General features: G+C 38.7%; 2 protein-coding genes across 2 annotated transcripts; one reads left to right on the top strand and one right to left on the bottom strand.

Annotated features, from left to right (window-relative positions):
• Nucleotides 1-9240: 9240 nt before the first annotated feature.
• On the top strand, nt 9241-10110 carry LOC105390283 (15-hydroxyprostaglandin dehydrogenase [NAD(+)]). Its single transcript, XM_048626782.1, has one exon. It carries the CDS (start codon nt 9281-9283, stop codon nt 10040-10042), a length of 762 nt encoding a protein of 253 aa, XP_048482739.1. The 5' UTR covers nt 9241-9280; the 3' UTR covers nt 10043-10110.
• A 719-nt stretch (nt 10111-10829) lies between these two features.
• On the bottom strand, nt 10830-18364 carry LOC125489774. The gene is made up of 2 exons (XM_048626781.1): nt 17956-18364; nt 10830-12707 (listed from the first exon to the last, which is right to left on the bottom strand). Exons 1-2 carry the CDS (start codon nt 17988-17990, stop codon nt 10964-10966), a joined length of 1779 nt encoding a protein of 592 aa, XP_048482738.1. The 5' UTR covers nt 17991-18364; the 3' UTR covers nt 10830-10963.
• Nucleotides 18365-23324: the final 4960 nt, after the last annotated feature.

Here is a 23324-nt window from a genome sequence, read left to right as displayed (position 1 = left end):
GTGACTTTTTACTATGGAAAATGTTTTTTTTATCGCGAATTTTTTAATTCTGAGTTCAGTTTCGGGCTTAGATATACTCGTTACTCGTACCATGCTTCACATGTAGGTTTCGGCTTAGTATAGCCTTTTTGCAACACCCTGTATACAGAATCACAGATGTGTTATGCTGCAGCCGGCATTGCATGCGGGTGTACGAAAATACGAGCATAGACAGAAGCTGTGTCATCTTTTACATAACAATTTAACGCGAGCCCGAGCGGCGGGCTAGTTCCGTTTGGAGTGTGCAGCAACTGGTTACTAGCACCAATAAATGACTTACGCTGAGTTAGGAATTTTAAGCTAATGTCGGCATTAAATCTATGTCTCTCTCTTTCTACCCATATATTGTCTAAGCAAGGCAGCAATATACACATACGGGCAAAGAAACAGTTCCACAAAAAAAATGCAGACACCAAATAGCCTTCATTTTTGTAAATATTTAATCTTTTTGAACAATATGTTTATGGTTTTAGTTGGTTATATTCTGATGTGCCGTAAAATGTACTTAAATATTGCAGAAAGCGTCATTAAGTTAGTTTTTTCGGTAAAGGAGTAATTTGGTATTTTTCTCAATGGAACTTTTTCATTGCCCGTGAGTGTATTTATGGTCGACATTAGCTTAAAGTTCTGCACCTCAGCGTCAGTGGCTAAGGTTAGGCTCCGTATAGTGGCAGCCAAGAAGATAACCACCAAAACATCGAAAAGGTATGATGTAGCTAAGCTGTGTGTTCCAGGTTATAAGGAAAACTTCCTTACCGAACTGCGGAAAAGATACAACCTACTGAATGTTGAAGAACCAACTGTTGACAACCAGTGGAACAGCATAAAAACCGTGTATCAGGAAACCTGTGAAAAAACCATTGGATTTATTGAACACAATAAAAACAGCTGGATGTCTGACGCTACTTGGAGCCTAATACAAGACCGCAAGAATATAAAGCTGGCAATAAACCAGGAGAGAAACGAAGATCAGAGAAAGATGCTGTCGGCGAACTACGCGAAAACAGAACGCAAGGTTAAGCGTAGTGCAAGGGCTGATAAACGCCGTGTGGCAAATGCGATAGCAGACCGTGCAGAACATGCGGCGAAAACTGGGAATATGAAGGAGCTGTACAAGACTACCAAAGAACTGTGTACCAAAAAGTGTTCAGGAGCGCAGAAACCGCTGAAAGATAAATGTGGTAATATTCTTACAACTACAGAAGCCCAACTATTAAGATGGAAAGAGCATTTTGAAGACATTTTCAAGACAGCGGTTTCCTCACAAACCAACTATGTAGACCAGCATTCTGAACATCCCCTTGACATCAACACCAGCCCCCCGAGTTGCACCGAAATTCGCGCAGCTATAATAAGCTTAAAAAACGGTAAAGCCCCTGGTAATGACAACGTCCCCCCAGAAGTCCTAAAAGCCGACCTAGCAATGTCGTGTAACCTTTTGTTTCCCCTACTTAAAAGAATCTGGGAGTCAGAAGAAATACCTAGGGAATGGAAAGAGGGATACATTGTCAAAGTACCGAAAAAGGGAAGCATGTCAGACTGTAACAACTATCGGGGAATCAGCTTACTGCCGATGTGCTCCAAAATTCTAGCGAAAATCCTGCTACAGCGTATGGCAACGGTGATGGAACCAAAATTCAGAGATGAACAAGGAGGCTTCCGGGTAAACCGCTCCTGTACGGACCAAATAAATGTCTTGCGTATAGTGATTGAACAATGCAGAGAGATGCAAAACGAAGTCTATGCTCTGTTTGTAGATTTTGAAAAGGCGTTCGACACTATACAATGGGATACTATGTGGAAAGTACTTCGACAGAAGGGCGTACCAGGGAAAATTATAAATCTGGTCCGAAACTTGTATGTTGGCTCCACGTGCAGAGTGATACATCGTGGACAGCTGTCTGAAGCTATAAATGTATCTGCTGGAGTTAAACAGGGATGCCTTATGTCACCGTTCCTCTTTCTTGTCGTAATAGACGAAGTGATGCGCAGAGTGGTTAAAGATAAGGAAAGAGGCATACCTTGGCGCCCAAACCGTGACCTCGAAGACATTGATTATGCCGACGACCTATGCTTACTATCCGCAAGCCGGGAGGATCTACAGCAAAAGACCTTGGACTTAGTCACAATATCTGCCGAATATGGAATGCGTGTCAACGTGTATAAGACCAAAGATATGCGAATAAACACAGACGACATAGAACCCATTCAGATTAATGGCAAGAACATAGAACAAGTGGAAAAATTCTGCTATCTCGGTAGCATGATAGATCACAACGGAGGCACGGATATTGACGTCGAGGCGAGAATCAACAAGGCACGAGCAGTGTTCGGACAACTGAAGAACTTCTGGCGTTCCAAGAACATCAACCGTAACACCAAAATCAGGATCTTTAACTCCAACGTAAAAACTGTCCTCTTATACGGGTGCGAGACTTGGTTTGTGCGTAAAGATATTTCCCACAAGCTTCAAGTTTTTATAAACAAGTGCTTGCGACAAATTCTGGGAATATTTTGGCCACGAACCATCAGAAATGAAGACCTTTGGACTCTCACAAACCAGAGACCTACGCATTTAGAGATCCTCGATCGAAAATGGCGCTGGATAGGTCATTCGTTGCGGCAGGAGGACTCTCGCCTCACAAAGCAGGCCCTAGTGTTTGCCCCGCAAGGAAAAAGAAGGATAGGGCGCCCAAGAATAACTTGGATAAGGACATTAGCCCAGGAGATCAAGTCGATCAACATGAGCTGGCCAGAAGTTGTGGCTGCTGCCTCTGATCGTCAGAAGTGGAAAGCTGTAGTTGCGGCCCTATGCTCCACTAGGAGTTAAAGGACTTAAGAAGAAGAAGAAGACCTCAGCGTCAACTAAAGGCTTGTGTTTTATGTGGTGGACTGGATTATATTCCCAGAATAGGTAGAAAGTCGACCATACAGCGCCGCTAGCGGCTACTTTCATAGTTATCATAAACAGTTTATTCTTCTAATTAGCGTATCGATGACAAATATATGACAATCGTACTACAACTGCAGCTATCTCGGTTAGGTACATGAATGGTTTAATACTGCATAAACATCATGTATCATCATCTTATACATATACGTCATCGTCATCGTCATCATCATCATCGTCATTCATCATAATTATAAAGAAGCTTTTCTAAAACATATTAAAGCAAGTGCTTTAGTAATTGACTGAACTAACTCCCGAGACGCCACAGCCCCCGTGCAAGCACATGTGCTGTCAGTGCACTACGTTTAGACGAACAACTCCTCTGGGAGGTACTCGCGAAAACAAAAGTGCACTCTGTAAATTCATATAAAAGCAACAGATAAAACTTTTAAACTTTCACAGCAGGCACTAAAGTTATTTAATAAATATACACGAACGGTTTTTATTACATTTCAACAAACATCTCACATGATTAAAGTTTTAGAGCCAACCACCAGACGCCTTTTTACGAGTGCCCGTAGTGATCAAAACCGGCTTAACTTTATATCCCAATTTTTATTGCGGCGCAGCAAATAAAATGAATAAACGCGAACTGGCTGGCCGGATAAACGATTCGGTATAGGAATTTTCTATCAATTTCCTACGAGTGTCGTGCGGTGTGCCGCAGCAATGTCGCAGAGTTTATGTGCGATGAATACTAGATGGCGCTAATATGTAATTCTGATGTAACATTTGGCTCCTAAAGCCTTGTGGCTAGCGAAATAAGTTGCTGTTATGAGGATGAAATATTTTCATTTTTAAATGCTTCTGGGTTAAAATCTGGTATCAATTTTGAAAATTTTATGAGAACACCAAATATTATAATAGTAAATGTCGTGATTAAATGTATGACGCCCCTGGTTCAATTCCCAGCCGAAGAATATTGATACATACAGTCAAACATTTAAAAATATCCATTTGTTGGGCACCCCAAAAAGGGACAGTACTTATACTGTACCCGTCACAGAAAAGTATTTATTAAAGCTATAAGCATTTTACAAACTGTGTAAGCACTTTTCAAAATACTAGTACAATGAACAAGAGTTAACTTACAAAGAGATTTGCTTTGCGCTCTTTGATTCGTCTTCTAGTACGTATTGAATTTTCTCATACGTGGACTGTGTTTTGTGTTTCGATTAGCTTTTATTTATTTTCAACGGCATCTTTTCAAGTAAATTGAATTCCACCTTGTAGTTTTCTCAGGAAGTTTAATCGCCGAAAAGCTCTCACAGAAAAGCTCCTCATAATTTATTAGAGATGGGTTCACTATTTTTAACTGACTTCGAAAAAAGGAGGAGGTTCTCAATTTGTCTGTATGTATAAATTTTTTTACAAATAGCACCCCAGACACATACTCTGTGTCAGTCTCAAAGTAAAAATTCGTACTTATATCACAACGTAATTAGCCTATAACGTAAACATATTTAAAAGTAACAAAAGCTCAATGAATACGTCAATTTGGCACCTTCCGAATCGCTATAAATGTTTATCACAAAACATTACGTAATTCATAAGCGCTGAAGTCCATTTTATCGTATCACTAATAGCCCCGCACTCTACCGCGCAGACAAATTGTAAATCCAGTTATCGCTTTATACGTCGACGCTTTTATAGTCCTGGTATCCACCACTTTTGCAATAAGGGTTTTACGACGATCTTTACTGGCGACTAAGCACTTTGTGTCGTCTTTGTCACTTGGAGTTAGCGCCTTTTAGCAGAACTAAGTTATAAAAGAAGACCCTTTGAAGAACCTATGAGCGTTCGGCGCAGATTCTTCTGGATTTGCCGTCTGCAGCAGTCATTACAAGTTGTAGGTATTTTTTACTTATATACTTTTAAGTATTCGTATTCCTAGCTTTACTGTATTGGAAAATTACTTAAGATAGCATTAGATTTAAGAAATAGAGCAATACCAATTGGCGGTCAGTGTATGTACTGTTAATCGACTCTTAATAAACAACATACACATTTACAATCAAATTGGTCTAAATTAGTTCCTAAAATTTCAATAGTACCTAATTTAATAAATATTACTTTACCGAACAATCTTCCAGCGAATATCTAGAAACAAAGAAGACAGACGTTCTAAAAGTGCCTCTTAAGAATTCATGTCTGCTCCTAGAACGCAATAAAAGCAGCTTATATCCTCTATCGATCACAAAACAACCTAATAGTATTAAAGTCATTCCATTCCATCCACTTTAAAAACAATTTAGTGTACCTCTAAGTAATATTGCAGTGGTTTGTGGCGCTCACTTTTTTCATATTCTCTGATTTATGTGCGTAATGTTATGATACACTCGGCTACAAATAAATCTTGTAAACAAAAAGTTATGGAACACCGTGTGTTCAGCTGTACAACAATTTTAGTTTTTGCCCGTGGGACCGCCCGAATTTGCAGGCAAAAAGTTGCTTTCCGAGTTGCCTGATGCAAGCCAGATAAAGTTTCAGTGCAGTGAAATGCAAAAAGAACGTTATCTTTTTAATAAAGTATGATTTCACTATATCTTTTCCATCGAGCTTGACTTTACCTTAAAAGGTGTTCCCGTGGGAATCCTAATACCTGATCCAGACTCATGCCGAGGTTCGTCGAGACTTCTCGCGATCTCGGTGAACCATCCACACTCACGGTATGGTCTCACTTGTGTTCGTGAAATCCCTTTGTCTCGGGCCAAAAGACCGACACCAATCGGAGAACATCAGAACACCCGAGCGAGATAACGAGAAGGCGAGAAACTCATCACACTATCGCGTCTCAGGTGTTCTCGGGTCTTCTCGGCGTGAGTCTGGATCAGGCATAATGTTTCCTAATGCTGGATCTATTTTTATACCAAATGCCATAAGTAAAAATAGATCCAACATTAGGAAAACTCACAACCATCGTATTAGATCATCATCTTAGTAGAATGTTATTTAAAATACTTAAAAAAATAGTAGAATTATAACCCTGAGGTGTGTCATTGTGTGTGACGAGTAATGACTCACCTCACATTATGTGATGAGTTTCCCTACTGGCTAATTTTACTTGGTTTACGAGTGACCGGTGTAACAGCATGGCTCAGTGGTGGCCTCGCTGAGCTGCTCCTTAACTCCTGAATCATAAGGGTTAATTTTAAACTGAAAATGAAAATGCATGCTTGCGTCCATATATGATTTTTCACTAACAAAAGCTAGATATGATTTGGGTAAAGCAGATAGAAATTTTAAGCTTTAAAGCTTGCAAGCTTTAAAAATCTGCAACGGAAATTTAATTAACTAAATGAGACAGGTTTTTTAAAACCGGTACAGGGTTGTGGCAAATTAGGTATTATGTCTTATATTTTACCTGATGAAGATTTTATGATTCTGGCGGAGTCATCGCTCATCCGTAGAGACTACCCGACGATAAAAGAGCGGACTTGTCTCGATTCTCTCGCCTGTGGAGACGACATATATTCGTATGTAAACCATCGCTCTTACTATAAAGGAAAATACCGTGATTAATAAACGTTTATATAGGCCCGCCCCCTATTACATTGGGACTAACATAACACTCTGGCGAAAAGTGGGTGCAGCAATGCACCTCTTGCCTACCCCGCAAGGGAGAACATTAGTACAAGGCGTGAGTGCGTGTTTTTTTTTTTTTTTATATGACCAAAAACACTTACCCCCAAATTCATAAAGCTTAAATAAAGCATAAAGCTTTTTGACACTTTACAATAGGTTTAAAATTGACGTTGTGATATACGAATTTCAACCATTTCAGTGACGTAAAGAATCGAAACTGTGTTTCAAAGGCAATTTTAACCTTGTTGTAAACTTACAATACGTTCTATGAATTTGAGGGTTAATATTAAATTGTGTGTAAGCAAAACAAGTCTGTACTGTAGTTTCAATACAGGTTAGAAAGTTATGGCATATTTTGTAGTATTCCTCATGGGCCTCCGCCGTTGGTTCAAGAAACCCTTCAGTACCAGCGGAAATAGGTGGTCAAGTCCAACAGAGGTCAATCGATTATTTATTATTATTTTATTTTATTTATAAGTAAAGACCGACTGCATTGCATTGGAATTCTTATAAATAACATACTTAACGTTCATTTTGTGATATTGAAAATGAGATTTACGATTGAATCACCTGGCTGGTGCTACTTAAATAAATATAAGTTCCTTCGTGAAACTAAACAACCCACATAGTAAGGACTTACGCTAATATCGATTCCGATTTCGACCAAATAAATCTCTTTTACAAAACAAAGAGTGAGTAAAACAGAGCACCGACTCCGGAACCTCCCCGGAAGTCCTCCGAAGCGATGGCCTCTTCCCCCGGAGTTGACATCCGCTCCGGAGAATATCTACGTAAATAAATAAACACTTTATTGAGGTTTCCTATTAGGTACTCTTTCCAGTTACTTAAAAATATGGGTGGTACAAGTTTGTAGTGTATTTGTATGTCTGTCTGAGGGACCCACGGTTTAACGTGCCACCAGAATGCACGGAAGCGTCCAGAAAACCACCGCTTGAAATCGGTCACCCATTGGATGGGTGGCCGTGCCATGTGTTGCTTAACTTCAATGATCAGTTACTATCACTGAAGCTAGCTCGACGACGGACGCTTTTTATACGATTGCGCTCTAACTAGGTATTCTGGTTTCTGAACACACAGATTAAAGCGGTTAACCCTCGCGTTCTCGTATTGAGTTCTACTATATAACGTGCAGGCGGCTCCATTACTCACATGTAAATCTCCGACCGGCTGCAGTGACAGTGTATTAATCACGTGTCTGTCAGTCTGGTGGGCGGGGCCGCGGGCGGGAGTGTGTATGTGAGAGCGTCAGCTGGTGACGGGTTGGGAAGTATTTTAGGTGTAGATTTGAGGGAGTAGCCGCTGCACGGGTTCGGTATCGACGTAGATAAACTTCACTATATCGCGATTTACTTAAATACGGCGCTGTGATTAGAGGAACACGCTTTAAACAAGTTTATCGACTTCGATAACGGACCCGTGTAGCGGACTTATTATGAAATAAAAAAGGTTATCAGCATGTTACAAACATGGTTGACGTCGCTATATCGCGATTCGCTATAAATATGTGTATAATATAAATCTGTGATTAGTGGAACACGCTTAAAACAAGTTTATCGACTTCGATAAAAGACCTGTGTAGAAGGGCTTATTATTAAATAAAAAAGGTTATCAGCATGTTACAAGCATGGTTGACGTCGTATCTACCAACTAAGTACACTCAGGAGCAATGGAGCAATTAAAAAGTTCCAGTGACATAGCACCAAATTACTCCTAAACGGAAAGCCTCCGCTAGTCAGCGCGATTTATACGTTTAGTACATCCTTTTAAACCTTAGACCTAAAATTTTCAGTCCTCGAAATATGCGTCGTATGTGTGCGCTCACCCTTAAAGGCAAAGAAAATATCTGCCAATTTCCCGAAACCATTGATCCCATTCTGAAGCAAGTCACGAGTCACTTGAAATGCACGTCTCTTCATGGTGCTGAATATATTATCTTTTATTTAACATACCTCCCGAAATAAGATTATATTCGCAAGAGACTGATGAGAACATTTTAGCGCTCATTCGAGTGAGGTTGCTTTTCTCGCACTGTAAAGGAGGGACTACCTAGTCAAGCAAAATACCATCTTAACTAACAGTAAAAATTTAAAGTTAAAAACCAAGGCTTTATTCAAGTGTCTGCTAATAATACACTCACAGGCAATGAAAAAATTCCAGTGATATCGGAACGTCAACTGCAGGTGGAAATTTATCATTGCACGCGAGTGTATTAAACAAAACTCGTTCCTAATATATTTTGTACATGCACCTATTAAATAAGCAACCTTGATTGCCCACGACGACGTAATGTTATGTAGTTATTATCAAAACATAAACATAAAGGTAAAGTACCCCAGTGCATGCATGTTATTGTGAGTATTCGATTTTATCTGCACTTAATATTAAGGGTTATACCTCATAGTTTCATACAAATTGAAACATTTGTAAGGTCTGCTGATTTTAGAGGGAATATGGGAGAGGTCTATATGTCCAGCAGTGGATGATGATTGAAAACCATTACTGAATTATTTTGTTGCTAGTTTTTTTCCTTCATAAGTTAAATCTATCACAATTATTGTTCTGCCCCTTAATTGCAAATGAGATAAAACCTGTTTTCTTAGTTGAATTTATTACTTTCCAATCTTGTATAAATAAGAGATTACACATCATTCAACTCCTATATTCCATTTACGGTCACACAACGAAATGGAGGAAAGGAGTCTAAAAAATAAAGTAGTGGTAATAACTGGAGGTGCTACGGGCATCGGTCTACAAATAGCTGACAACTACCTCAAACATGGTGCAAAACTGGTCATCTTACTCGATATCAACGAGAAACATGGAGCAGACGCCGTCAAAACCCTGACAACCAAACACGGGAGCAACAAAGCGGTCTTCATAAAGTGTGACGTCACGACAGACCTGGATACCGTCTCTAAGAAGATTCTCGACACGTACACAACCGTGGACATTCTGGTGAACAATGCAGGTATACTAGACGAGCAGGCTTGGAAGAAATGCATAGACATAAACGTGACATACCTCATCGGTTGGGCCATGAAGTTTTGGGACCACATGCGAAAGGACAATGGAGGGAAAGGAGGCACTATTGTCAACCTGGCCTCCATATACGGCTACCGTGTGGAGCCCTACCTCCCCGTGTATCAGGCGTCAAAGTTCGCAGTTCTCGGCTTCACCAGGTCTCTTGGCCACAGAGACAACTACAAGAAGACAGGAGTGAGGGTCGTGGCCATCTGTCCAGGATTCACGGAGACCAATCTGACTGTTTCGCCGAAAACTTGGGATGATGTGTTCTTTTCGGTGGACTTTACCAAGTATTTGAACGCGCAGGCTTGGCAGAAGGTGGAGGCGGTGGGTAAGGCTGCAGCTGATGTTTTTGAAACTGCGGAAAGCGGCAGTGCTTGGCTGATTGAAGGAGGAAGGCCGATTGTTGAAGTTGTTAATTGATGTATGTTGTATTTGTTTGTAATGTAGTTTTCCTCAATTAAATCCATGTGGTTTAACGTTGGAATAGCTGTTTTGTCTTTTATTTCCTGTCAATCAGATTTTTTAAAGATAAAAACTGTTAAACGTTTTTTTTTTTAAATATTACTCAATTGTTTTATTTTTATATAATATATGTTGTTAATAAATCAGCGGTTATTCCCACGATAGAAAAGTACCTATTTCGTATACCTATCCTGTTATCTAGAAACGGGGGTCAAATTAATACCACGATAACCTCAAGTCATAATCTTTGATGAAAATAAACAGTGTTTTAGTGTTTTCGAAATGACCGAGGTCAGTTTACTCTTTAATAGGTTTATATTAATTATAGGTATCTATATATTATATGCGCTCAAACGGATAAATAACAATTAGTAAGTACCTAATTAATAGAGGCATTTGAAAGAGGGCTGTCGAGATATTCAGGAATATATTTTAAATAATGATACTCATGATGATGGGAGATTCAGTAAAGACGTGTAGGTACACTGCATAGACTGCTGAACTCATTAATCGAATAACACCGTAATATATATAATATGTAAATAGTAAATATTCACACCACAGACATGAAATTCATTATTAAAAGCCCTCATTCCCTTTCAAAAGCCTCATTTATAAAATTCAGTACGGAGGTAAATAAACACTGTAACATAATAATCATAAACACAAGCTAAGAAGGCAGTCAAGATTGCGGGAGCGATCGGAAGGTTTTTAAAAACTAATTATTTAATTAAAACGAGACACGTCTTAGCAGAAGCGCATGCTAAATCGATCTGATATATTCAATGACCAAAATGACTTACGAGCTAAACAAGATAACAATTTGCTTACTCTAACTTACTGCTAACAGACCACCTGGAAAGTGCAAGGCATGCAAGCCTAGGCGCGTACTTGGATTACTCTAAGGGGTTGAGGGTTCATAACTCCTCCATCCCCAAGATCGAAATTACTGGAAGATTCTTGATTCCGGGAATTTCGAAGCTTCGACATTATCAATACTCTATAACTATACATAGAAAAACCAATGGCACATATGATTAACAAGAAATACAGAATAAGGGTTGCTAAGCTAACACTTTTCACTTGCACTGTGGGCATTGAGATATTTTCACTGTTTTCACTAATTTCACTTTGTAGAGTGTTATACATCTGTCGTAGGTTGTCTAAATTGACACCCTTCACGTTCACGGTGCGGGATGTAGTCACGTTGTCTTGTGGAAGCTCTGGTAGATCTATTATTGGTAGCGCCTTGTACTGTAGACTAGTAAAATAGTGTTGTCTATGGTGTAGGTAGAAATTCTCCAGCTGGTAATCACATAATATGTTAGATATAGTTAGTATATAGGTGCCTTGTATCTGTTGGTGTGTTATATCATTCTGACATTGAGTGGAAAACATGGATTTTTCTCGTGCATATAAAATCCAGCTGGTAGAGTCAATCCGTTGAACTTTGATTGTCTCTATATCAATAGCGTATGGGGTGCAGGCATTATAATTTATACTAAATTTCATCAGCTGTTCTACACAGGTAGGTGGTGAGTACAAGACAGTGCTATCCTCGGCACACAGGAACTGGTCGTCGGAGGCGAGCTGCTCGCAGGGGTGTTGGACCGGCAGGTATTCCGAACCTTTCACCAATAGGTAGGGGTGTTTGGGAATAATTACTTGGGTTATATTGCGACTGCTATTATATATAGGTAGTGAATATATTTGATAGTAGCTATAGGTATTATTATCTATTAAGGGTACCTCCATTATGAACGTTATCTGACTCTCTTTTACATAGCTTTTAACAATTATTGTCTTTTCCAGATTAACCAAATTTTCAAGAGTTGCTGGGTACATTAAATTTGCATTTTTAGAAATAGATTGTAACAAAGATAATAATTCTGTAGAGTTCACAATACTTTGGTGTAATACTGACAATTTGCTGAAGGCCAACGCAGTTTCAATTTCTTGTATAGTAGTATGAATGGTTCGAAAATTATTTAAGAACATATTAAACATACTTAAAATGTATACTGAGTATATATAACTGGTTTCCTTATTTGCTATAGTTTTTACAAGTTTTTCCATCTTTTTGAAACGTGCGTCTAATGTTAAAGTATTTTCATGTAAGGTTTCAGTACTATTTATGAAACTGTCCATCATTTTGGAGATAACCATAATTTTCTTATCTGTAATAATCTGATTGCCCTTTAACTGAGATATTAGTGACTCGTAACGAATAGCGTCTTGATTATCCAGGTTTCCTGTAATAACTTTAATCAGTGATCCTAAGGGGTTGATAATGCCTCGTTTGAATCTACGCGTGGGCGTTAGCTCTCCGGATTTACTTATAGCCTTTTCTTTAAGGAAATCTACCTGTTTGCGTAAATCGAAAAACTCATATGCATTTGGTTTGTTTATATCTACTAATTTAGAAAACTCATTATACTTATCTATGTTAAAAACTAAATCTTTGTATAAGTCGCTTAAATCTAACACTTTAATAATAATCCACTTATCTTCCTGCTTATAAGCATGGCCTCGTTTAACGGGTAGTACGCCTGGGTTTTTCTCAATTTTGAGCAGATGATGGGCCTGGCTCAACGTGATCAGGGTCAGGGTGACCAGACACCACCTGTGGGCGACGTTTCACATTTTTAATGGGGACTTTGGTATCTCTATGTCCTATCCTTACGGGAATAATATTTCTTTGTACCTGATCTACAACTTCCGCTTTATTATATCTGGGCTTATCTTTACTCTTCCTAATATTGATATCTTTAACATAGATATCTTCACCTGTCGCGAATTCATGTCCGGTCTCACCTCCTTTCTTTTCCTTTACTTTTTCTTTTCCTAACAGAGTCATTTGAGCTATGTGTTTATACAGAAATTTGGTACGCTTCGCATGGTCTTTTAATAGTTGTTGCATGTAGTTTTTCTCAAAGTTTCCCTCAAAGATTTTACTGGAGTCTGTATGTCCGAAAACTACTTCAAACGGTGTCAATTCTGTGGTGGAGTGTATGGTGTTGTTGTATGCAAGTATGGCGTACGTCATGACAGATGCTGCGTCGGTACATTTTTGATCATATTTAGCTAGGCGATAAATTTCGATAATAGTTGAGTGGAATCTTTCTACTATGCTAGTGGAGTTTGGATTATTGGGGGTTGTTATGTGTAAATCTATTTTATACATCGTCATTAGTTCCTTCATGAGCTCGTTATTAAACTCTTTTCCGGGGTCACAGGTAATTTTCTTAGGTATTCCGTAGTATGAGAAATATTTAATCAGGGCCCGAATAACTTCAGGAGTTGATCGGTTTGTGACTTCTATTGCCTGTGCGAGTTTACTAAAGGCGTCTACGAGGGTAAGATAATATATCCCATCAATTGTAAACAAATCTATGAACACCTCTTGAAAAGGAGCATCCTGTGTTTGTGTAAGTTGTAGAACGGGCTTTATGGGCTTCCTGTCATACTTCATTCTCTGGCATGCATCACATCCATTCAATATTGCAGCAACAGTATCTCTCATATTTAACCAGTAATAATGTCTGCGTATCCTAACTAACGTCTCTTTTATTCCGCGATGACAGGTCTTACCTTCGTGCATTTTCAACACAATGGCCTTTTGTTCTTTCTCATCCTCTATGTATACAACCCTTTCGGTACACTCTAAAAACTCAACGGAACCCTTTTTAAATAAATATATTATTACTTTCGTAAATAACTTCCGGTGTCTTAAGTCCTCAAAATATATAAAATATTTTGTTTTTAGGTTAATATATTCCTTTAAAAAGCGCTTCACTAAATCCTCATTATCTGGTGGCAAAAATACCTCTATTACTTTTTGGTTGTCTCTAGTTGTATGTGTGACTTGTATATCGTTCTTAAACCAAACGAATACAAGTATTTGATTGGGCTTCGTATCTATAGCCTCTTGTAATATAGGAATACCAAATGATTCTAAGTCTTCAGCAGAGTGAATAGTTTGTGAATGACTCGACAATGAGCGGACCGGATAGTTATCAGGTTCTTCAGAGCCTGTTATCGTTGCAGAGGAATCGGAAATAGTAATAGTCGAAGAATCATGTCGTTGGGGTTTATTAGAACAGTCTTCTATGTTTTTAGTCAAGTCGTTTATGTGGTCTTGAAGCCGTTTCTCTTTGTCGTCAATGTTTACTTGCATAGACATTGCGTCGTCATCGGACGTCAAAACATTCACTTTGATTCGAGATAAGGCGTCGGCGTTGGTGTTCTGTTTGCCATTTTTGTAAATTACTTCGAAGTCATATTCTAATAGACGTAACCGCCATCGGGTAAGTTTACTATTTGGCTCTTTAATGGAATATAGCCACGACAATGGGCGATGGTCAGTGTAAATCAGAAATTTGTGGCCGTATAAGTATGGCCTGAAGTGTTTTACAGCCCATATTATAGCTAGGAGCTCTCTCTCGATAGTACTATAGCGAGACTCGGTGTCGCTGAGTGCTCTACTTGCGTAGGCGATTGGTTGGTCGCTGCCAACAGTGCCTTGCGATAAGACCGCGCCTAATGCCACAGAGGATGCGTCAGTAGTAAGAATATACGGTCTAGATGGATCGGGATATTGGAGTAGGGGTGCGTTAGTTAAAAGTTCCTTGCATTTCTGAAATGAGTCAATGTATTTTTGGTCAATTATAATTCGGTTTTTCTTTTTAAGGCAAGATGTTAAGGGATAAGTTATTTTAGCGAAGTCCTTAATGAATCTTCGATAATATCCAATCAAACCCAAGAAACTTTTAATCTCAGTCGTAGTTTTAGGTAAGGGAAAGTTCAATACAGCTTTAACCTTATCGTCATTGGGCTTAAGGCCGTCCTTTGTAATGGTGTGCCCAAGGTACAAAACCTCTTTTCTAAGAAACTCAGACTTATCAAGCTGTACTTTCAAGTTGGTGGATCTAAGTCGTTCAAAGACTGCCCTTAATTTTTGTATGTGTTCTGCTAGGCTTGCAGAATAGATAATAATATCATCTAGGTATACCAGGCAGTGTATTCCTTGTAAACCTCGAAGGACATTATCGATAGCACGTTGAAATGTTGCTGGGGCTGTCTTTAAGCCGAACGGCATTCTCAAAAATTCATAATGGCCGTTCTGGGTGCTAAATGCCGTCTTTTGTCTATCGCTTTCATTGATTTCGATTTGATGGTAGCCACTGGCTAAATCTAAAGTAGAGAAGTAAGATGATTTACCCAATTTGTCAAATAAGTCGGTTATGTTAGGGAGAGGATATTTGTCGTCTATAGTGATGTCATTTAAGCGCCTGTAATCTATAACCATCCTATATTTAGCTTCACCGGATGCATCCATCTTTTTAGGGACGAGGTGCACTGGTGCACTCCAAGGGGAAAATGATTCCTGAATGACGTTATTTTTCAAAAGATTTTCCACCTGATTTTTAATTTCTTCTGCTTGTATAGGGGCCTGTCTGTAGGGTTTTACGTATATAGGGTCTTCGTTCTTTGTTCTTATAAAGTGTTTTACTTGATTCGTAAATGAGAGAGGAAGTAAGTCGCTATAAAATATGTCCTTATATTCCATACATAAGTTATGTATCTGCTGACGTTCTTCCGCATTCATATGATCAAGTCGTAATTTGGCTAAGTTTTGTGTCAATATCTCATCTATTTCAATATTTCTTTCATCCATCATACTATTAACCTGACATTCTGTACTACTTTCATACTGTTCCGTTTTAAACGGGTGTGTTATAGTTAATGTCATCTGTTCATCACGAGTATTTTGAATAACCGTGGTAGCATATCCATTTGTACACCTAACTAGCGCGCTAGGCATCCTTACTCCTTCACAAAATTCCGTATAATTTAAAATAGCTTCGCCTGAATATAAATCAGTCGGCAATTTCACTCGTTGTTCAGAGCGGGGGGCCAGTTCTATGACGTGGTCCTCGCGATTGTGTATAATAGGTATAGATGTCGTGTTCGTTCGTAACACGTGATGTTTATAATCAACAATGGCTTGTAACTGCTCTAACAAGTCAGAGCCGATAAGTCCATCGTACCGCGCATCTACATTGTAGATATAGAATTTGTGCTGACCCGAATTATTTAAGCTGGGAAATAGCGGAATATTTATGACTTCGTTATGTTTACTTGATGAGTGTGTACTAATCACTTCGAATGGTTCGTGAACTATTTGGTCATGAAAATACTGATATGCTAAACGTGGGCTTATAAAAGATTTCATACTTCCTGAATCTATCATGAATTTACCGTTGATTTCGGGAAGATAAATATGCGGTAATTTTAAGTTCGGGTCACAATTTAATTCTAATTTTTCCGGGGGGTGTTTGAGGCTGTTATGTGAAAATTTTCTATTTGTTCAGGGGTTGCATTTTCCTGTGTCAGTTCCTCGGATGATTCCTGTAATTGACAGTCAGAAAAGTTACCTTCGATATCTGGATGATGTACTTGTTCTGCAGGTACATCGTCTAGGTAGACGTACTGCTCCGGGTTGTAATAATTTGGTTGGTATTGGTCCTCTTCGTAGAGGCACAGTTCATTTAATTTAAAACCCTGGTTATTAGGTCTCTGAGGTGCGGTTCTCATCGACACATCGTTTGAATAAACATGCTGTGGTGCGGCCGCGGGCTTGTTCCAAATAGGGACTGTGGGTTTGTACCCAATTTGTTGAGGATTATTATTTCCGAATTTTTGTGCAGTTGTCATACCAAACTGTGGTCTATAGCCGAACTGCGGGGGTTTGTATCCGAACTGCGGGGGTTTGTATCCGAATTGCGGAGGCTTGTAGCCAAATTGTGGCTGTGGTGGCCTATACCCAATTTGTGGATTGCTGTTCCCTAACTGCGGCCTGTAGCCATAGGGTTGATTATTAAATGATTGGACTGCCATACTATTATTAAATCGAGGGGTGTAACCGGTGGGTAATATCGGTCTAAGGCCGGTTGGCTGGAGTTGGCCATAACTGATAAGCTTTGCGTCGAGTTTTTGTGTGGGCGTTGTTACTAGTGTGTTCTGAGACTTTACCATAGAGCTAGGAAGAGTCATTTTATTACGCATAACATACTGATCGTGGAAATTGACCTCCTCCAATACAATTTCCAATGCTTTTTCCAAAGTAGCGGGGGCTTTAAGGCGAACAATGCGCACCATATTTTCGGGGAGATTATACAAAAATACGTTGAGTGACGTATTGGTGTAAATAGCAATTTTACTATTTTTTATGTTCGCGTCTTCGATTCTATTTACCTTTGAGATTAAAATAGAACGCACTGACTGGATCCTGTTGCAAAAATCAAGATAGCTTTCGTTAGGATTAATTTTAAGAGTTTCTAATTCTATGGCAATACACTCTTCGTTTCGCGGGTCTCCAAAATGTTGCACGAGTAATTCCTTAAAATTATCCCAGTGCATAATATCCTGCCTCTCACTTACAAGGGCAGCAGCATCACCTGCTAGTCTACTGGTTATAGCATGCATGATATATGTGTCTTGGGCCTCATTACCTCTAAATCTTTCTATAATATATTCGCTTTTAGCCAAAAACAAATTTAATATGCGTTTATCCCCATTAAAGATGGGTATGATCTTTAGTACTTCGCCCGGAATGAGCGTTATACTCTCCATGCCTACCTGATCAGGCATTTTGAATATTTTATTACACAATTCACTTAGTCTAAGTTTAAATTTTAATCTTATTTATAACACAAGTATTTATAGGTATATATATATTACAAATTTTAGTAAGTACTAATATTTCTAACTATAGATAACGTTATAATGAGAGAGTTCTTATCTCAAGATAACCCAAGAAATTTTACTTGTAGAGGGAATTTGGACAGGAGGTGAAAAGTTGTACTCACCAGCCGGTCGGTATAATCCTTCCGCCTTGACACATTTGTTTGGTTCGCAGTAGGACACTGTTAACACTATCCGCGGCGCGTTTCCCGGAACGCGCGGAAAACCGGTAAGAGTTCTATAACCGAATTTTCACGGGATAATTCAGTTATCCTACCGAATCGGCTGCGCCAGTCAAGATTGCGGGAGCGATCGGAAGGTTTTTAAAAACTAATTATTTAATTAAAACGAGACACGTCTTAGCAGAAGCGCATGCTAAATCGATCTGATATATTCAATGACCAAAATGACTTACGAGCTAAACAAGATAACAATTTGCTTACTCTAACTTACTGCTAACAGACCACCTGGAAAGTGCAAGGCATGCAAGCCTAGGCGCGTACTTGGATTACTCTAAGGGGTTGAGGGTTCATAACTAGGCCGTTAAGTGTCTTATAGCTGATGTTTAAATTAAAACCGTGTTTGGGACGGCGGGCGTCGTTCCAAGGCTCGTAAAAGGCGGCCTTCCCACGGGAAGCGGGGGCGACAGGTGAGCAGCGGGGATGGCGCCTAAAAGCATAGCTGCATTACTCTACATCAACTGGCTGTAGTTTGTGGGACACACGGGCGGCTGTTTTGGCGCAATGTTTTTGGTGTTTTATTTAGATTGTTGTTAGGCACCAACTGCGTATAAAAATGTTAACTTTTGTTTCGATTATAGTCAGGATATGTTTTGCATCTAAAATAGGGTTATTTAAATAACTAAAGTTTTTTTTCAAGACACCGTACCAGTCAGATTTTGTCAAAAGCAGCGATTTTAAAATTGGGTTTGTGACTCCAATAATTAAATTATCACTTATTATCAATTATAACTTAATCAAGTTCGTTAAGCGTAATAACGCTAAATTTTCAGTTAAAAATCTTTAATTTGGACATCAAGAGATTTGCCCATTGTGGTTGACGTACGGTGGCCTGCGCCTAAAAGTATACAGGCGGAGTTTTTAAAATATCTCCCTGATGATGAAGGGACCAGCTACATCTGTTATAAATCCGGGGACGTGTTGTGTGTGATGTGTGTAGCAGTGGCGTTTATGTGGATGTGCTTGAGCAGCATGTGAGGTTGAGATCGCTATTTTAAAAACTCCACCTGTATACTTTTAGGCGCAGGCCACCGTACCTAATTTAATTTTTTTATAACACAAAATAAAGGCAGTCCAATTCAACGTTTTACTGTTGACAGTTTAGAACTGTGAGCTTACTTTAGCTTTTAGCATAAAGACTAACGAAGACAACGCACAAAATAAGTAAAATCCTGAAACGGGGGGGTCACTCTATATGACAAAAAACTTAGTTTCGGAACGCTACTGCGCGAGTCACGACTCTACCTCGCTGTATTAAATGTGCTGAATGCACGACAGGCTCTCGTTTGTTCATTTTTCGTCAGTATAAAGTTACCCTCCGAACGCGTAAATCTTCAGTTATTTCAGCAAAAGAAGTCACAACATTCCACTTCGTCTGAAATACTAAAACAATACTTTTTAATTAAGCCGTAACTCTGTTATCACAAATTTCTGTCTCCGGAGACTTGAAAGAGGCATTTGCGAAGGCAGGTTTAGTAATAAAAAATAAATTTGGGGTTCTTATCTCCCATGGGTCCACTAGCTGTCTTCATAAACCGTTGGATTCGCGAAGTTTGTTGTTCTTCTTTTAAAGAGTGGTAAAACTTGGCCCGTCTTCCCTAGTCGCAGTGGTCAGACTATAAAGTTAGAGCATGCATTTTTAAAGAAGGCAAAATGTTGGTTGCGTGCCGCGTCCGGAGTTTCCGAGGAATGCTTTCAGTAGGCGAGTGATAATTTAGGTTGAAGCATTGGGGAAAATTAGGAAATGGTTTGGAGAGCACTTAGTGTATAATACTTATGTAGTTAAAGTCATAGGTACTAAAATAATTACACAACCAATACAAAGGTTCACTTTAGGGATACTAGGGTTTACATACTGCGATTGTCGCAGAGACCCGTGCGTGATTAAGGGCCCGCACAGGGTGACGTGCCGCGCCAATTTTGGGTTTTCAATGCTCTTCACACAGCACACGCAGTGACACGCACACATGTAAGTTTGCACAGTGGGTCGAAAAACTTTTACTCGCCAACTTTATTGACAATTATGTTCAAGTACATTTTGGGTGATTTTAGGGTAAGTAAGTATAATTCTTACTTACACTGGTAGGCACCAGGAAAGAGTAGAAATTAATAGGGGTTCCACTTTACTCTATACTCTATACTCGGAACCCGATTAGCTTTCTCAAACAAATGTGGTGTTTACTTGTAGAAAGGTAACTACAAGTATTAAAGTGTAGATAATAAGTTTCGGGCATCCTCCAGCCAACTGAACCCCGACGACAAAGCAAAGTAAATACATAGTGTCACAAAAGGGCTATACTAAGCCAAAAGGGGATGACTCAAGGGCTCATTCTGAACAACTTTTGTTCTACGAGATTTGCAAATTCGCGAAAAAAAATATTCGTTTTCCATGGTAAAAAGTCACATGTCCAACAAAGTTTCTATGAAAAAGGTTTTTTTTTGTTAATTTCCAAAACTCGTAGAGCAAAAGTTCAGAATGACCCCCTGTCTTACTCCTTTTTACCCGACTGCCGAAGGAGGAGGATAATGTTTTTTGATTGTATGTATGTATGTTTGTCTGTTTCTTTGTTCCCTCCTGTAGCCTAAACGGCTTGATAGATTTTGATGTATGAGGTATTGTTAGAAGCGTATTGATGACGCGATGGTTATAGGCTATGTGACGTTCCATTAAAATGTACATAGCACCCTCTAGAGGACATAACGTGATGATCGAAAAAATAATAATTCAACGTTGCCGTGTAAGGTATCAAATGAAAAGGCTTGATTTTCACATTACAAAAATATGCATATTGAAGGTATTTAAATAACAACACCAAAATTATTGAAATAAAAAATGATCATGAACTACTGACGTAAAATTTCATAAAATAAAAACAACTAAAAAGTTACAAATAAAAAAACTTGACCGCCACTCAAGGCCGTTTTCTAAGTAACATTCAGCTAAATGGTGAACCCTCTGCTGGTCCCCGCCTACGATACTTTCCATTAACATTGGGACTTGTTTTCATCTTTTTAGCGTGCAGTCGGGTTTTTTGTTTGTTTATAATTTGTTTAGTACTATATACCGCTTTTTCAATACCTGTAAGTACATTTTTTGGTAGCAGCATAATATTTTTACTTAATTTTAGGGTTTCGAACGTCAAAAGAAAAAAAGCAACCGTTATAGGATCTCTTTGTTGTCCGTCTGTCTGACTGACTGTCTGTCACCGCCCTTTTTCTCAGAAACGGGTAAAGATATCAAGCTGATATTTCGCATAGATGGGGAGGGAGTACCCCAAAAAAAATATTATGGTACTCCCTGTCCCACACAAGTAAATTGGAGCTTATATTTTTTCCAGTTATTTTGATGTGTACCTATCCTTTTTTTTCTTTATTGTTTTGTATAAGTATGTGTTTCTTTTCTTTAAATCTGTATTTTTTTGTTGTTGCTGTCTATGTATCGAATAAATGTATCTTTATCTTCAAATCACGCCATCTATCGTTTGTTTTTTTTGTGGCTACTGTCTATAGAAGAAATTCCGTCACTGACAATTTTACTTTACGAATTTATTTTATTTTTATTTTTACATTTTCGTGGAGAACCAACAGCATTTTGTTAATAAATAATTATTACTTATGAACACATAACAACTTGATGCCATTAACAGAATGAACTTAGCAAACCCAGTAAACCTAACACATCCAGAGGAAAAATAAAATCTCTTTCTCTCTCTCTGAAAAACATACTTAATAGCCTAAACTCAATGCTTTTAGCTATTAACATCTTTGAAATAAAATTGAGCCACCACCGTGTTACTGCCCTCATCAGATCCTCACGAGACCATACCTCAACCAGCACCAAGAGACTGTATTTTTGATCCCTAACCTAATGTTCGTGCGTATTGTCATCACTTAGATCCATTCGCTATATTCCTGCTCCTCATCAGACCTTTACGAGAATGTAATGTCACGAGAATATTGCACACTATCTAATTTAATTTAATGTATTTAATATACTGGAAGAATTATGCTTCCTCAATTTCAAATCAAATTATGTTGGTGTCATAAAAGTTGAAAAAGTGCAATGACAACCAATGTGCAGTGATTTTGTATCTGTACACGATAAGATCGCGAGCTGTCAGTGCTGCCTAAACCGACGTGACCCTTCTTTGGAGGCCAGCGGCCAACTGAGTCAAACGTCACTTGTGTTTATATGATTTTATAACACAGAAAGCCGCCATAGATATTTGTATGAAGATTTGAGAGAAAAAAATTGCTCAAGATTGGGATTAATTTACACAAAATAAGTGTGTGTTTATTAAAAAACAAGGTATTTAGCGCCTAGTCCAAGCCTTTAACTTTATAATATGATAAAAATCATATGAAAATTCTTAATAATTACGAAACAGTTGTTACAATACGGGAATGTGATTTTCTGGTTTTTCGTGATATTCTGAATTTTATTTACAGTTATCCATAATCATTTACTTAAATTCGAATCATTCAGCACCTAGCTAGACTCTTCGACTACCTGTGTGATTTTTTTCAAGGTTGTAGAGCATCATTTACTACATAATTCTATGACAATGCCAACCCTCGATTCCCCCTTGCCGACCCTTAACTCTAGGATTTTAAAAACGATTATTTGTAAAAATGTTTAGCCTCGCAAAAATGCACTCATTTTTGCATCGGCAAAATTTAGACAGTCAATCGTTAATGCATAGATAGGCATTTTACTTCTTAAGTAAAAAATAAATTTATAGTTACATCTGTAACTTTATAAGTAATGTTTGAACAGCGTGAATTTAAAAGCAATGCTCCATCACACAGCGATTGATTTATAGAGATCCACAGAAGGAGTACAGTGCACGCCATGTTAATGCAATGTGCTCTTAAGCTGCGTACAGACCGGCCCAACGAACGCCCAACAAACGCCCAACGAACGCCCAACGAACGCCCAACGATGGATATATAAGTATCATACATAATACAGGGCAGACTGCAGCAACGAAGGTCAACGAAACCCGTTCGTTGGCATTCGTTTGGCCGGCCTGTACGCAGCTTAAAGAAAATGTTAAAATAATTCCTTATGAGGTGCGATGCAACATGTGAACATAAATCAGCCTTCTATGTGTAAATCAAACTTGGAAACACAAATAAATGTACCCAACCGGGTATTGATCGGTGAATGCTGGATGGGTCAATGTCTGAGGAAAATCTTCAACTACTAGGCCATCGACTCCGTTATAACATAACCAATAATTTAAAGAAACCTT

This window comes from Plutella xylostella, chromosome 17, assembly GCF_932276165.1.
Source record: "Plutella xylostella chromosome 17, ilPluXylo3.1, whole genome shotgun sequence".
NCBI lineage: Eukaryota > Metazoa > Arthropoda > Insecta > Lepidoptera > Plutellidae > Plutella > Plutella xylostella.
Note: the sequence above shows the minus strand (reverse complement) of the source record. Positions and strands in the feature narration are given on the sequence as shown.